Source organism: Cyprinodon tularosa, unplaced genomic scaffold (genome assembly GCF_016077235.1).
Source record: "Cyprinodon tularosa strain WSP-4 unplaced genomic scaffold, ASM1607723v1 ctg78, whole genome shotgun sequence".
NCBI lineage: Eukaryota > Metazoa > Chordata > Actinopteri > Cyprinodontiformes > Cyprinodontidae > Cyprinodon > Cyprinodon tularosa.
Window position 1 is genome coordinate 1900146 of NW_024039540.1, and position 18131 is coordinate 1918276.

Consider the following 18131-nt stretch of genomic DNA (forward strand, 5'->3'; position numbering starts at 1 on the left):
GGTGCGGTTATCTCTCTTGCTTGTACACTTTTTTCGACCACATCTTTTCCTTCCCTTCGCCTCTCTATTAATGTGCTTGGACACTGAGCTCTGTGAACAGCCAGCCTCTTTAGCGATGACCTTTTGTGTCTTGCCCTCCTTGTGCAAGGTGTTGATGGTCGTCTTTTGGACAACTGTCAAGTCAGCAGTCTTCCCCATGATTGTGTAGCCTATAGAACTAGACTGAAAGACCATTTAAAGGCTTTTGCAGGTGGTTTGAGTTAATTAGCTGATTAGAGTGTGGCACCAGGGGCCATCAATTTTGAACCTTTTCACAATATTCTAATTTTCTGATATGATGAATTTGAGATTTTCATTTGTTGTCATTTGTAATCATCAAAATTAAACAAAATAAACATCTGAAATATATGAGTTTGTATGTAATGTATGAATATAATATACAAGTTTCACTTTTTAAATGGAATTACTGAAATCAATCTACTTTTTCATGATATTCTAATTTTATGACCAGCACCTGTATATTGAATGAAACTTCTGAATATATTGAATGAAACTTCTGAATATATTGAAAATGTAATTTTGAAAATTAGTGACCAATGTTCACTAGAGGAGCAGATATATCCCAGAATGCTTTGTGACAGCTCTCCTCGCAAAGCATCATGGGATTCGCTGTGGTGGCAGCAACAAATAACAAAGAGGGAAAATATTTAAAGGTATTTAAAGGTGCTGGCTGCTGTTTCTAACTTCAAAACTTGAGTTTATCAGCCCTGACATTCCTATAATGTTTTAGATATCTTTAGAAGAAATGGTTTTATAGTTAGGTTATTATTTCTTGTGATCATGTACCTTCAGCTGTGCAACATTCTCTATGCTGTTACTGTAATAACATTTCTTCTCATTGATCAGATGCTAAACTCAACAACATTTCTGCCTTAGCTTAGCCTACTACTGATAATTACAGTGTAATGTTGCTGGACATAGGCTTTGTTTCTGCGGTCTATTTCATCACATATTTATATATTACATTATATATATTATATTATAGTATTAAATATATAATATTTATTTCTGCTCAACTTTAATCAGCTGCAATGCTGTAATCAAAGACCTTTATGGATTTTAAAGAGAATGTGTTCACTGATTATATCATTGAATATGTAAATATCAATCCAGCCCTAGGTAATGCCTTGAAACCAGAGTTAAAGATCAATTGAATGAACAGAAATATTATGTTGATATGGGCAGTGGGTGGCCTTTTTTTTTTCTTTTTTGCAAATACAAATGAGACTGCTGAGATTGAACAGTGGTGCCCTCTAATGGATGCAGGTAACATTACATCACTGAAAGACATTCCTTCTATGTGGGCATTATCAATTAATCAGATGGAGCTAATTTCATTTTAACCATGGATTATAACTTAATCATTAGTGTGGAATCAAGGTTTTTCCTTGGCCTATTTTGTGTGATAAAATGTTTGAACAGAAGTAATGATAGAGTAATCCTGTACCATTCACTATGCTGTGCTGTTTAGGGGGACCGAAAGCAAGGGAAGGTCATGAGAAATAAGGAGTTCATAAAGCCTCCTTCATGCTATGGTTAAAATTGATGCTCTTATCGTTCTCTCGTCCTGTTTCTGGTGTGAACGGAATACAGTTGTCTGAAATGTTTATCTGAGCAAATTTATGTCCTTTGATGAACTGAAGTGTTTCTCTTGGGAAGATTCAATGTTCATGTGTGTGTATGCTGTGGATTCTTTTTAAATGTAGGGGTGTGTTTCTGAATGCTTCAGAATCGCACTCAGCTGTGTTCAGCTGGTTTGTGCCATTCTCCTCTGCAGAGTAAAATAAAACGTTTTCTTCCTTGCATATCAACTCTCAGTGCTCATTTTTTACACCACATTAGTCAGTATCTACACCTGCTTTACACTATTAAGATTAGGTAAATAAAACCCTTTCTCCATGCCAAAAGGTTATGTTTATTAGGATAAGGCTTATTGTACTTATAGTTTGCCTGAAATGTTCAATAAAAACAATGCTAATGTAGTGTATGTTTGAACAGAATGTAAAGAAATAACAGTATTTCCTCACAACCCTGTCCTCTCTGACCACTTTTTAATAAAATTTAGGATTACTTTATCAGAGTTCTCCTCCAAAAGGTTTCACTTTAGTAGGTCATTATCAGATAGAGCAGTTATAAAGTTTAAAGATTCTGCTTCACTTTCTCTCTCCTCGATGTCACTGAGCAGTGCTGCAGAGTGCAAAGGTTTAGTTTATTTCCCTTCACAGGTTGATGACCTTATTGATGGGGTTGGCAGTTCTCTGTGTACAGCTCCTTTGAAAAGAAACATTTTAAAAATAGAAAGCTGGCTCCTTGGTTTAATGCAGAGCTGCGCAGTCTGAAGCAAAATGCTTGGAAACTGGAGAGAAAATATTGCTCCACAGGCCTACGGAAATCCTACCTAGTCTGGAAAAATAGTTTACTGCTGTATAAGAGGACCCTTTGTAAAGCAGGGGCAGCATATTTCCCCTCATTAATAGAGAAAATTTAGAATAATCCTAGATATCTTTTTAATACAGTTGTCAAACTCACCCAGAGCCATAGCTCTGTTGAACCGTCCATTACACCTGCTCTTAGCAGTAATGATTTTATGGGATTCTTTATAAATAAGATTGATCTTATTAAAAATAAGATCATTAGCACTCCTCTAACTATGATTGGTTTATCTCTGGAAGGTGAGGCAGCATCTAAGGTAGCCATAGAATCTGAACTTTGAACTGCTTTGATCCGTTTAAACTTAGCAAATTCAGATTTTTACTTTAGCAAAACTATTGTCTTCATCTAAGCCTTCAACTTGTATGTTGGAAAAAATCAAAATCTAGATAAGTCAATTTTTCTTAAAACAAGTGCATTTATTTTTGGATTGAGAATGTAAGAGACATTTTGCCAATAGAACAAGACAATTTACAGTTAAAATAAGAAAACACAATGGCATTGTCTTATTTCAAGTGCATCTGAATCTAATTATCTTCAAGAGTAAAAATACTCATTCAATTGGCAAACTATCTTATTTACCTACTCAAATTAAGGGTAAATACATTTAATTTAAGAATTAGTTTTACTTATTTCTAGGTTGTTATTCCAGTGAGTTGTAACCAGGTTAATTAAGGAAGTATTCCCTTTGATCTCATCCGCCATTTTAAATTTGATTAATCTCTCCCTGTTACAGTACAGGGATATGTACTTTTGGGATTTTAATGTTCAATGCTCATCCAGGGATGCCAATTAATGTTGGGATTTTATGTTCAATCCAGGTTGGATGTGAATAACTGTTATATTCAAATCCCAGACAACTGGGAATTTATATTTCTGATACTTTAAGAATTTTATTGCCCTCCCCTGTAGGGTGTCGTGGGAAAAAAAAATATTCAACTATTCACCCTAGTTAAATAAACAGAGATCGATGGATTTCACTCAGTCGGCACATTTATTCATATCTTTGCAAAGAGAGAACAGATCATCATACAGCCCTAATGGTACAGCATTCTGCCCTGTTCTGATCTGAGCAGCGCTCATTCCCCCTTACTTACAACAATGGAAAGTAGTCAGAGTCAAAACAAACTACACACACTTTGGTTAAACAGTAAAATGTTATGAATAAACCTTGAAAAAGAATCTGATTTGTTATGGGAAGAAGCTATGTCTGGTCTACAAATACCATCCTGCAGATTGAGATTGAGAGAGAAACAGACTGAGTGAAAACTTTTATAGCGAGTAAATAGGATAAATTAATATATAATAGAAGAGAAATCTAAATTTTCCTACAACAGTCCACCCTTTCGATTATAAAAGGATATTATCCTTGCGTAATCGATATTATAAAAAAAGGAAAATTTATGAATATAAAAAAACTAAAAACTAAGAAACTAAAATTGTGAACAAATGTAAAGAAAGTAAAAAAAAAAGAAACTAAAATCAAAAATAATAACAAAAATAACAAAAATGCAACAACTGCATTAAGTCAGTGGACAATGTTAAATGATTACAATAGATGGAAAAATCATGGAAAAGATTATGATAGCTAATATATGTTGCCAATAAATAGAGCCCTGGAATCACATCTTAGTTGGCAACAATATTTACTGTTTTTCCCCATTATGATACTTTTAATGGTAAAATATCTATTTGCTGAAAATGTTAATTTTTTGTTCTTAGCATTATCAGTTACCCTTTTTGTTTCCCTGGAAGGAGGAAATTCAAATCAGTCAAAACAATAGACCCCTTCATGTCTAATAATTGTAAGTCAAATTATTAATCTGAGCTTCATTAAAATTAAATAAAAATATCAATCTCTATGCAAAATGTTAAAATCATAACACAGAGATGTTTCACACAGATTGAGTTCAGCTCTTCAGAATCAGGGTCAGTCAAAGCACACATAGAAAAGTTGGAGGATTTAATCTCAGCGCTCCTCTTTCCCAATGGTGGCTGAGACCCGATCATCAGAGTTCATTCTCTAATCCAGAAATCTCTGCCAATACTTTCCCTCAGCCATCAGGTGGTCATCTAACACTTGAACTTTATTTTGTATTAAGAAACTAATATCAAACACTCAGATACCAAAAATTTTCACCTTTCATTAAAATACAACACATTACAACTAGAGGTGAGTATTGGCATGAGTATTGCGATTTGATACATGTCGCGATACTTGGGTCACGATACGATATTATCACGATATTGCAGTATCACTATATATTGCCATATTTTCCCCAGCTATCAAAATCAAATGATGAGATAAAACAGCAAGTGCTGTATATTTTCATCAGAAAATATTGATTAGGTATTATTATCCATGTTGTTTGGGGTTTTCTTCCACTGTAACTGCCTCAAATACAGATTTGGTGCTGCACGCACAGTTAAAGGGCTCCACAGCGCTTTCTGCCAGAGTGGTGGTGCAGAGGTAGCCCATTTTCCCATCAATGTTTTATGTAATCATTTTTTTTTTTAAATCGATACTAAGAAGTGAAAGATCGATATTATATTGTGCAGCCGAATATCACGATATATCGCCAAAACGATTATTTCCCACACCCCTAATTACAACACATTTCCCTTCTCATTCATGTTGTATAATTAAATAGTCAAAAACCAAAGCTAATGTCAGACACCTTCAGCTGGGCATCTTCATCTTTCTGCTGATGTTGGTCCCTCATACAGGCGACATCTTGAACGCTGTCTGCAGAGCAGCTGGTCCTCAACACATCAGGTGGACTACTGATGTGTTAATTAACCAATCAGAGGGGATTATTCTGCCCCTTTATTCTGATTTGTTTTGTTGAAGCTTTTCCTGGTTCCTTCCTGATGAGCTCAGATGAGCTCTGATCACTTTCTTTTGATGACTTTGAGCCACACCTCCTCCTGCTGAAGTATGGAAGGATGGCTGAGATGGTTCCCCATCAGGGTCTCCAGGCAGCTTGGTCCCTCTGTAAAGCCTTCTCTGACTAAGGGGAAAAAAGGTCTTGTAGGTCATTTTAATGTGTCACCTGTCAGTCCCAGTCTGGCCAGAGGTCATTGGTCTGGTCCGTTCTGTGGTCCAGGAACGGGTCGACCCGTCATGAGCTCATGGGGAGGAAAACTGAGAGTCAAAGTTACCAACATGCTGAATTAAAGGAGCTGAGGGAAAGACAGATCAGATGTTATCTTACTCTTTCACAAACAATAGTAGATAAAAATAAGTTCATGTTGCTTAAAGAACTTTAGATTAAAATTCGAAATTTGTCACAAATAATTGAATTATTCCATTATTTCAAACTTACTCAGTAAATTTACTTCCTTAATGTTCGGTACTCTTTATCACGTCTGCTCCTGCAGAAATCCAAACAAACTTCTCCTCAGCAGAGGAGGGAGGGGGACAGTGTGTGTCAGTGGACTGCAGCAATGTAAACAAAGGGAGACACTGCAGCACAGAAAATGGGCTTTCCATCCAATTTCAAGAACGATGTTTCCAAGGCAAAGCAAAATCAAAGAACCAGAAACAAGAGTTTCATCAGATGAAGAAACAGTGAACCAGGGGTGCAAGAAGCTGAACCATCAACAAACATCAACAAAGCTGGTTTTTCCCAAACGCACATCAGACAGTCAGGCTGAGGTGTTCAAACTTCATCCAGCAGTCTAGCAGTCGTTTCTGTCCTCTGCTGCTAAGAATTACCTTAATAGATCGTTTTCCTTTATAAGGCCATTTTATTCCCATATTTATTTACTTTACTGGTTTAGTCATAATTTAGTATTTTATTTAGGTTGTTTATTTATTCTGCTCTCAATTACCAACCCAAATTCCACATGGAGTGTTCCAGATGGAAAAATAAACAGCATCTATATGGATCCTTATTAGTTTAGCTTTGCTGTTTATCTCTTGTTTTATCTTCTTTCCACCCTTTTCTTCATCAGAACAAATAACATATGTTCTGATGAAGAAAAACCATAAATTTTCAGTCAATTTAACCTCCAGATATATCTGAGCTATGGATCCATTAAGAATAGATCGTTTTAAAGCCTCCACCATTCATCTTAATGTAGGAATTAAATTCTGTTATCTATATCCTCTGTCACTATAATCATTATTATTAATGTTATCATTATTAGTATTAAATAATATTATTATTATCATAATTTCCAATTGAGTCATTGGAACACCTTATAATTATAACAAATACTTTTGTAAAATAAATTTGCATTTTTATTCCAGATCAGCTTGAGAGATATTTACTTCTTAAAGAATTGTCAATAATTTAAAAGCAAATTCAACCTAATTTATTTTTATAGAAGTTATTTTGCTCTACATGCATATAGATTTATTTACCCTTAAAGTTTAATGTAAATCTTAAGGAATTAAGGATAACAAATTAAACTTTAGCATTTAAATAATGACACAGGTCCTTGCTTATTTGAACAAATGTCCAATCATTGTTAAACAAACAAAATCTGTTCATTTGATTTAATTTTTAAAAATCTGTTTCATGACACTTTATTTGTTGTGATATTTGAACCTTATATCAATCCCCTTTATTACCAATTTAAACAGCTATGCATTAACTCTAACACATTTAACTCCTACTTTGTTTTGAAAACAGGTTAGGGAAGAGAATGAGCCACAGAAACTAGAAATTGTCCTTATTTTACAGTTTAACCTTAATTATTCCCGCATTTCTATTTTACCAAGACAAAAATAACTAAATTATCATTTCACAAATGGACAACATACAATAGAGTGGATCCACAACTATAGACAACAGATAAGACAAACTAAACACAAACAAATGGCCATAATATAAACTTTCCAATTATTTATACGCAGGTAATTTAACTCTAGTCTATAAACTATTCTGGCGTATTCTGCTGCCGTCCCTCAAAGTTAAACTTTGAAGCCCAGTAAAAAGCATTATCAATCATTTATAACTTTGTGTCAGGTGCTATTTAAGTCCTAATTCTGAAAGTTAGGATGTTTTTTTTCTTTTTTTTTTTTTATCATCCTAGATTTAAATCCATTAAGCAGGTTTTATTCTTTTTTAAACATACTTGTTTTAAATGTGCCAAAAATGATTATTATTATTTCCACTCTTTCAGAAAAATATGTCACTTTGAGTCAAATCCTCAGGAATTATTTCTTTTTTGCAAATCTGCCATTTTAGTTAATGAACTCATAGCCTTTATGTATTTTAGTTGCATTTTCCAAACTACAGCCCATATATTTGGTTAACTGTAATGTTTATTTACAGGTGCTGGTCATAAAATTAGAATATCATGAAAAATAGATTGATTTCAGTAATTCCATTTAAAAAGTGAAACTTGTATATTATATTCATACATTACATACAAACTCATATATTTCAGATGTTTATTTTGTTTAATTTTGATGATTACAAATGACAACAAATGAAAATCTCAAATTCATCATATCAGAAAATTAGAATATTACTGAAGACCAATAAAAACAAAGGATTTATAGAAATGTTGGCCAACTGAAAAGTATGAACATGAAAAGTATGAGCATGTACAGCACTCAGTATTTAGTTGGGCCTCCTTTGGCCTGTATTACTGCAGCAATGCGGCGTGGCATGGAGTCGATCAGTCTGTGGCACTGCTCAGGTGTTATGATAGCCCAGGTTGCTCTAATAGTGGCTTTTAGCTCTTCTGAATTGTTGGGTCTGGTGTATTGCATCTTCTTCTTCACAATACCCCATAGATTTTCTATGGGGTTAAGGTCAGGAGAGTTTGCTGGCCAATTAAGAACAGGGATACCATGGTCCTTCAACCAGGTACTGGTAGCTTTGGCACTGTGTGCAGGTGCCAAGTCCTGTTGGAAAATGAAATCTGCATCTCCAAAAAGTTGGTCAGCTGCAGGAAGCATGAAGTGCTCTAAAACTTCCTGGTATGTGGCTGCGTTGACCCTGGACCTCAGAAAACACAATGGACCAACACCAGCAGATGACATGGCACCCCAAACCATCACTGACTGTGGAAACTTTACACTGGACTTCAAGCAACGTGGATGAAGTGCCTCTCTTCTTTTCCTCCAGACTCTGGGACCTTGATTTCCAAAGGAAATGCAAAATTTACTTTCATCAGAGAACATGACTTTGGACCACTCACCAGCAGTCCAGTCCTGTTTCTCTTTAGCCCAGGCAAGACGCTTCTGACGCTGTCTGTGGTTCAAGAGTGGCTTGACACAAGGAATGCGACAGCAGAAACCCATGTCTTTCATACGTCTGTGTGTGGTGGTTCTTGAAGCACTCACTCCAGCTGCAGTCCACTCTTTGTGAATCTCCCCCACATTTTTGAATGGGTTTTGTTTCACAATCCTCTCCAGGGTGCGGTTATCTCTCTTGCTTGTACACTTTTTTCGACCACATCTTTTCCTTCCCTTCGCCTCTCTATTAATGTGCTTGGACACTGAGCTCTGTGAACAGCCAGCCTCTTTAGCGATGACCTTTTGTGTCTTGCCCTCCTTGTGCAAGGTGTCGATGGTCGTCTTTTGGACAACTGTCAAGTCAGCAGTCTTCCCCATGATTGTGTAGCCTATAGAACTAGACTGAAAGACCATTTAAAGGCTTTTGCAGGTGGTTTGAGTTAATTAGCTGATTAGAGTGTGGCACCAGGGGCCATCAATTTTGAACCTTTTCACAATATTCTAATTTTCTGATATGATGAATTTGAGATTTTCATTTGTTGTCATTTGTAATCATCAAAATTAAACAAAATAAACATCTGAAATATATGAGTTTGTATGTAATGTATGAATATAATATACAAGTTTCACTTTTTAAATGGAATTACTGAAATCAATCTACTTTTTCATGATATTCTAATTTTATGACCAGCACCTGTATTTTAAACATTGAAGTGATGAAAATCGCTGATATCATTGTTCATATGTTTTAGATTATATACATGTGTATTAATATTTTTGGAGGAAAGGAAAATAAAATTCTCTTAGTTTTTCATTTAGTGAAATCTAATTCAGATTAAACTGACAAATAACTTTAGATTTGATCCTATTGGATTTTATTATTCTTTCTTTTTCATCTATAAGGTGCTACTTTGTTTATATTTTCATAAGTCAGGGCAACCATCACCTTTTCTCTGTCTTAGTCACAGGGGCGGATCTAGAAAAATATTTATGGGGTGGCGAGAGGGGGGCAGGAATTTTTGAGGGGTGGCAACATATGGCATTTGTTTACACTGAATTTAATCACAGTTATCACAGTTTGGTGAGAATAGTATGTACAGTACTAGTGTTTCATGTGAAACAGTTCATATTAATAATACATCGTACAATGTGATCTCACTTAATAGGAGATAGAAGAATGATAACACTACTTCTAGAGGGGCCTTATGACAGGAAAGGTATTAAGGTAAGACACAGGTGCTGAGGTGCAGATGTGTGAGATTGACTGTAAGAGAGGCAGCTTTGCAGCATTTACACAAGAAGAAAGTATAGAAAGAAAAAGTTCCCCATCAGAGATCTATGGACTGAGCTGCACTAAAGTGAGCAGAACTACACAGTAGAAATAAATGGGTCAAGGCACCCAAACAAGGAACCAGACATCCATGTATTGTTTACTCTGAACACACATTTACCCCATTTGTTCCTCAGTAACTTGACATACAGCAGTTACGGCAACATGAAAGGGACATTTCATGCATGTAGATATGCTGTAGATAGAGCTGCTGTATCAACAATTCAACAAAAAGGCAGGTACTGTATGTTACATCAAAAATCTCCACAAATCTGAAAAGAAGCAACATAAAAATACATTTTTCTTGCAGTCTGAAAAAGTACAAAACATTTTGTGATTAGGTTCATACAGGTCATTTCTGGATAGTTTTACACCATATATACTAAAAAAAGAAACAACAACACTGCTTCATATTAAGCAGGATTTACACCAGTATCACATTTTTAACTTTTAACACTTTTGGTTTTATTAAAGGAAATATCAGATTTCCTCAGGTGCCAAAACAAAATGTAGCAGCTCTGTAAAGGTTCACCAGAGCATAACATAAAAGTTGACATGACTATAACAGCTGAATGCGGTGATTTCCCTGCTGCTCAGCAAAACACTTCACTAATTTATTTAGATCCAATGCCTTTGTGCGTTTTGATTTGAGTACAACCAAACTGATCGTCTCTTTTCTGTCATAGTTGACCCCAAATATGTCTTTATGAGCCTGAGACGTCAGGCCTAACTAACATCATGGATAGAGGAATATCGTTCCGCAACCTGATTTTTATCATCTCAAAATCAGCATTGCAGCTATGCTAGCAACATTGTGCTTTCATTATGATTTCATTTCTCGATAGATAGTTAATCAATTTTTACCTGTTTCATCCCGTGTCTCCTCTCCCCATCACCCCTGGCTCCCTCGCTTTGCCCCATTCGGTTTTCAAACTAATCAGTCTCAGTCGCTCTCGCGTCATCTCGTGCTGCATTCACTGCAGTCCGACATTAGAAATTAGCGGTCGTAATTCTCAAATTATCCATAATTTATAAGCCCTACTGCCAACTGGAGTGGCAGCAGGGATGGTAAGCTGTCATTTAGGGAGGCATTTGCCACCCGATGCCACTCCAGTAGATCCGCCTATGATTTTACCTTTTATCTGTCATCTGAACGGTTCATTTATACAGCCCCAAAGCCGAGAAACGGAGCGTGGCGTGCCTTAACTCAAGAAAATGCTAAAACAGGCTGTGGTCAAACCAGTGGAGATGGTATCAGAGTTCTCCAAACTGCGCACTTCTCAAAAGAGCACTCCACAGAACCCAACAAGGGAACTCATGGGAGTGGCTGCCACCGGAGCTGTGACTGCTTTGAGTTGCCTGTGGCAGAAAGGAACCGCTCAGAGCAAAGAAAGGTAATAATGGGACCGGACCTGCCGGTGGTTCTGTTCGGCTCAGAGCGGCTTTAGTTTCACTTTCAGTCCAGGAAAACAAAGCAGCTCCAGGGACCCCGGCCCGAAATGCCACTGGACCGAACCTGCTACGGTCCCTGGTTCTGGGTTTGGCCGTTAATTCTGAGTAATTTTAATTAAATCTCAGCGTTTTATACGACATGAAAAAAAGAAAAAAAAAATTACTATGCTATTTAGTTTTTTCTCTAAATTACCATAAATGTATTTATTTTTTCTCAGTGATGTAAACTCAGATACGGTAGCCCAGAGCGGTCTTGTCCCTCTGATACTTTTTCACGGTGGTTTTCTCGAGAAAACAAGTACATTTTCTCATTATCTAAAGATAATGGAAGCCCCTATGTCGTTAAAACGAGATGATTGGTGTGTGATAAAACTGATTACATCCTTCAATACCACAACAACAGCAGAGGATTTATAAGTCATGACAGCCTATGTGTCATTCTGTAACGAGATCATTGTTGGTTTGATGATTTGCTTCCACTTCTGATTAATAAGCAATTAGACCCATGCCTCCGGTGACTTAGCACTGGGTGTTTTCTGAACAGCCCCGTTGTTTCGCCGATACCAGGTATAAGATGCATTATACCTTTTTCATCAAAGTCATCAAAGGTCAGTTAATATCTGTTTTTGCTGCACAAACCAGCACAAAAGGAGCTGAGTTAATTGACACCCACTTTGCCTCATTTGAAGAAGGTGTGGGGGGGCTGGTTGACCTTTGATGACCTCTAGAAACATCTCTTTATATCTTTAAATTGATAGCGGCACAAACGGAAATTTTTGCTGCACAAACCAGCACAAACGTAGCACAAACGTTTGACACTAATTCTGTCTAATTTGAAGATGGTGGTGGGGGGCTGGTTGACCTTTTGACCTTTACATTTTCATTAATATCTTCAAAGCCAAAGCAGCACAAACGACAATTTTTGCTGCACAAACGTAGCACAAACGTTTGACACCGATTTTGTCTGATTTGAAGAAGGTGGGAGGCCAACTTCACTCAGGTGATGCACCTGCCCCCAAAATGAGTCCAGATTTAAGATTTTCCAGTCGTGCGAGAATCTTTCAATCAGCTCGACCAACAGCCTGATTGTGAGTCGTGTAGTGTACAGGGGGTATGAGCGGCGAACAGCCTCTCACTACCATCTCCCGATCAGGAATCATGAGGTTGGGAGAAAATCTAACATGTTTGATTTTCTCCCGACCGTCGTGGGCAAATCGCTCAGGGCGTAAACAAGGATTTTTCTTTTTCTTCTTCCTCTCAGATGTAAACACAGCAGCATGGCAGGGATGCAATGGGTGAAATGCAGCTCTGTCTGTAAAATTAACAGACTGTAGTAGTCAGGTTTGCTCAGCCATGTCTTTTTTCCAAATATGTCGTCACCTTTTTTTTTCAGGGCTTTCAGCACAAAAATGCACAAATTGCCAAGGCAACGCGGTTCACTATAGTGAGCTTCATATTCCCCTTCTATTTGTTTGGCTTCCGAATAGACGCGTTAGAGCAGTTCGATCTCACTGCGAAGCTGAGTCAGACGTGGTTTTTAGTCGTACAGTGTGAGCAGGTAGATCGCATCAGAGAACATGAATCGTGAGCTGCGAACTCGCACTGTATGACTAAACCCTGCGATTAGTCGTACAGTGTGAGCAGCTGCTGCGTGCAATGATAGAAAAAAATCACACAGTGTACGCTGGACTTAAAAAAACAGATTTGTTTCTACTGTATCCCATGCAATCCATTCATCCACCACCGCCTGACAATGAGTGAAAAGAAAGAGGAAACTAAAAACTGATTATTTGTGCACACACGGTACTGCAACTGCACAACTCCAGGCCCAGCAGGTATGGATGGACTGGGAATCCATGGCTGCTGGCCGGCCTCATTCGTTACTCATACAAGTTAATCATCTCGTTATCTTGAAAAATCAATAACTGTTTTCTCGAGATAACGAGATAATTATCTCGAGAAAAGAATTCATGGTTTAACTGTGATAACGAAATAGTTATGTCATTATCTCGAAAAGAGAAGGCAAGGAAAAAAAGTTGGGTATGACTGCTCTTGGCTTCCATACTCAGACAAATGTTTTTTTTCCCCCTGCTTAGTTTCAGCAGACAAAACCTAACCACTTTTCTTCTCCCTCTGTGCTTCAGCGAAAGGAAGGCGAGGCAAATAGAGGACGTCATGTGTCTGTGCTGTGAGCTGTCGGCTCATGATCAGATCAAAGTGGGGGTGAAAAGCTCGGCCAAAGCAGCGGTTGTAGCGGGGGGCACCGTATTTGTTGACCTGCAGGGATCCTAGTTGGTAAGAAGCTGGAGGCGGTGATTCGAGGGGCCCAGAAAGAGCCAAGAGGGGCCTAGAATCAGGGACATTTATAGGGTGCGTTTAAATTCATGGGCTGCATCCTCCAAGGACACGGCCTACCTGGACTGGATCATTTTCAAGTCCATGAAAATAAGGAGACCGGAAGAGTTGTGGCTGTGAATTCAAACAGGTCCAGCCTTCAGCGGCTTTCTCCGCAGTACGCTCTGTTGCTTAGCAACCGTGAATGTTGACACACAAAGCAGGAAAATAATGAATATCAAAACTGTTTTGTTTAAAAAAAAAATATTTTTTTCCAGAAATAAAAGCGAATGTATTGATAGAAACCTTAGTCCTTTTGCACATCTCTGATGTTGCTGCTATTTTCAAATATCCATAACTCTAAAAATATCAATAGCTGGATATTGGTTAATTATTCTCCAGGTGCACATATTTATATTTTTAAAACACTTTACAGTACAGGATTTTATTGTTTATCTTTTAACTCTTCTCTGTTATTATATTCTTATACATTTTCTAAGATCCACATTTGTGTGACCATTTTTTTCTACAATTTTTTTTTTGCTGCTGTAAACATCAGAATTTCCCCATTGTGGGACAATAAAGAGATTTTCTATTCTAGTGCATGGGTAGAAAAAGGGTAGAAAGATATAAGTAAATCAAACAATGTATTTATAAAAAAATATATTTGCAAAATCTCTTATATTCAACAACAAAAAATACATAGTTAAAGGAATAGTACACCCAAAACATGATTAGCCTTCATTTTCTACTCACCCCCATGCTGAACAACACTCTGGAGTACTTTTTTGATATCTCAAATGCATCTGGAGATCGGGGAGGCTTCTTACTGTCTGCTGACATTCAAATAATGGAGGTCTATGGTGACCGAGACAGAAAGGTCCATAAAAGTCCACAAAAAACGTGTCAATATTCCTCCATACTGCTCGTCCAATGTATTCCAAGTGTCCTGAGTGGGTAGCATCCAGAATTTACTCGAAACGAAGTCATTTAGAATGTTTTTAGAGCATAAACAGTAGTGTATAGGATTTCCTAAAAGCGCGTTCACGAGTCTACGGAAACCGCGGCAGACCAAACCAGATGAAAGTGCGCATTCAGCTCGGCAAAGAACTCATGCTCTTCCTCAACACTGAAGTCCTCAGACATTTTTCTTTCGTTGTTTCTTTCTTTGCACAGGTAAACAGCACATTTCTTCTTCTACGCTTGCATTATCGGCAGAGCAGACGCTGAATGCGCACTTTCATCTGGTTTGGTCTGCCGGCTTCCGTAGCGTCGTGAACGCGCAGGTGCGCGCTTTCAGGAAATCCTATACACTACTGTTTATGCTCTAAAAACATTCTAAATGACTTCGTTGGGTGTACTATTCCTTTAAGAAAATTTTGCAAAATAGCAATTAAAAAAAATCAGATTTATAGTCCCCACACAGCAGATGTATTAAAATCTGTTCTTAAATGTCAGCCAAACCCATTTACATAGTAAAAGATAAAAACCTTTAGATAAATCAAACATTACAGCCACATATCTGAATCAATAACCATTAAAACAAATATTTACAGTCATTTCAGACGGAACTATTCATACTTGTATTATATTAAACTGGACTTCCAATATTCACCACTGTACCTTTTCCCTCTGATCACGGAGCAGCCGGTTTGCTTGGTCTCACAATGAATCCTGGGATAACCAAGGAAAGATAGGATACATATGACCCATTGTTCAAATCGGGTAAAAAGAAGGACGCATTTGTAGGGCGCATAACTAGAAAGTCTCACTATGACGTAATCATCCTTCGAATCTGGCCTTCGGAGGACGCAGCCCATAAATTCGAACCCACCCATAGAGTGAATATTGTTTCATTATTGATGCTAAGACCATGTTTTGTAAAAGGAAGTTTAGAAGAAAAAATGAAATCCAGATTCTTTGACAATAACTTTTAGCTCTTTTTCTCAGCTTTTAATTTTGTAATTTTTTTCATTTTTTCCAAATGTCTGTTTTTTCCAGATCACCTAATCTTAACTTTCACTCTAATCCTTTGGATTGGAAAAAAAATGCAGTTTTATAAGAATATAATGTAAAACTGTATGAAAACCAAAAAAGAAAAAAAAATATGAAAATGCTTTAAAATTAAAAAATCTAAGGAAATAGTAGCAATTCTCAAAACTGTTATTGAAAACAAGAAAAGAAACATGTTTCAATTAGAAAAACTCAAAAACAAAAGATCTGCCTTTTTGATTTTAATAATTAAAGACATGCTAAAGTTATTCTCCACAAAAACTTGCTGATCTTCCTGCAGAAAACAGAAATTATGGTCTGTGCATCTATCTACTGTACCTCTATATTATAACTAGCTGTTGTTACCACGGCAACCAATTAACGTTGTTACTTTGGTCACTGGACTTCAAAGTAAAAGCATAATGCAGCTTCTTGGTGAGTTGTGTTTAACCCTGAGTTTTCATCTCCATGACGACGCAAAGCATCACAATTATTTTCCCTCTGGAAAGGTTCAATCCTCATCATTTAGCAAGAAGTGACAATCTGATACAAACTGATCAGCATCGCCTCCTGTCTTAGCGGGAAAATACGTCTTTTTTACTACTTGTAAACTATCATTAATCTACTTTAGTTATCATGACCCTAAAATGTAGCTTTTATTTTCTCTTCTTTTTCCAAACTCCATATCTAATTTTTTTTCCTTAAAGACACAAACTTCGATTAACTGATCTTTTTTTATAGGAATGAGTTCAGACCTGCATCGGTTTCTGGAACAACACGGCTTCACCACCATTTAACAGCCCAGTTATTTGAGTTGGATTCAGAAAATCAAAATAAAGATTTAATGGCCTTTATGCACAACTCCACTACTTCCTGAACAGCCGCTCTTTTGTTTTCTGTCTTTTTCTTCTGGATGGACTGATTAATGCAGGTGTGTCTGGCCATGGTTGGTGAGGTCAGACTCACCTGGATTAATCAGTTCATCCAGGAGAAAAATACAGGAAACAAAAGAGCTGATTTAAGGAAGTAGCTCAGCGCTGCCACCCGGTGGCAGCAGCAGCACATGGCATCAGGCTGATATTTAAACCCATTAGATGGGCCAGTACCAAACAGGGCCCCAAAGAACTGAACCAAAGACCCTCCGTTCCTGCAGAGGGTCCGCCACATTAAGGCCCGTCCCAAACCACGCAGTGGGTGGGCAGAGTGGACCGTTCAGCCCTTAGATAACGAGGCAGCATCAGTGCAGGCACTACAGAATGAACAATCAAAGGGTTAATGATGTCTCATTAATTATTTCATAAAGCTGGAACCAAAATGTCTCTTCTGACTCTTGATGCAGACCTCTGTGTTAAACTGCAGTCAAATGAACCAGTATTGATCAGCATTGAGGTCATTTCTAGAACCAGTGAACACATATTAGCTGATGGAGGGAGAAATAGCTGACATCATCCAGCTGATGCATCGTCTGTCCTGTTTGGTTCTAATGAACCAACAGCAGCTCAGATCCAGTCTGGTATTTAAAGCTGCATCATCAGCTCATCCATGAAAATCCTTTGGAAAAGTTCCCCCGTTCATCCAGACCAGGTTGCAGACGCAGACAGGAAACGTCTCTCTGTTCATTAGAGGAGGAATTCCCATTTTTCATGCTATCATCAAAGGTTTTCTTCCTGCATCATAAAGCTGTAACCAAGCCTCTGTGTCTCTGAGGTGGAGCGGTGGGGACTGCGCTGGGCTGGGTGACCTGCGAAACGTTCAAGCCTCTGCCTCAGATCCTGATGAAGCTTTCTCCGCAGCAGAAGCAGGAGCTCTATACACAGATCAAAAACGACCTGGGCAGCCTGGACTGGTTGGACGCCGAGGAGCTCATCCAGCTGGTTATGGGGAACGCCAGTCTGAAGCAGCTGGTCATCAACTCCCTAATCAACTACGTCACCAAGAAGCTCAGTGTTACACTCACAAATGAGAACTGAGCTTCATGGAGGAAGATCACTGATCTCTATTTATACACTGGATTGCTGATATCCCGAAAAGAGGCTTTTTTTTTTAAGTGTTGTATTTCTCATTTGAAAAAGTCATGTGCTGAAACATCCATCCATCCATTTTCTGTCACGCTTATCCCAGTTAGGGTCAGGAGGGGTGCTGGTGCCCATCTCCAGCAGTCAATGGGTGAGAGGCGGGGTCCAGCCAGGACAGGTCTCCAGACAAACAACCATTCACACACACACTCACACCTAAAGAGGATTTAGAGAAGCCAATTAACCTAACAGTCATGTTTTTGGACTGTGGGAGGAAGCCGGAGTACCCGGAGAGAACCCACACATGCTGATACAAAATGTA

The 18131-nt window shown here is 37.8% G+C and overlaps 1 protein-coding gene across 1 annotated transcript; it reads left to right on the forward strand.

The window, feature by feature from the left end:
• The first annotated feature begins 11231 nt into the window (after positions 1-11231).
• On the forward strand, positions 11232-17900 carry LOC119773709 (protein C19orf12 homolog). The gene is given in 4 exon segments (XM_038270828.1): positions 11232-11410; positions 13613-13740; positions 13743-13763; positions 17502-17900. Coding segments are annotated over 4 exon segments (591 nt in total). The 3' UTR covers positions 17765-17900.
• The last annotated feature ends 231 nt before the right edge of the window (positions 17901-18131 follow it).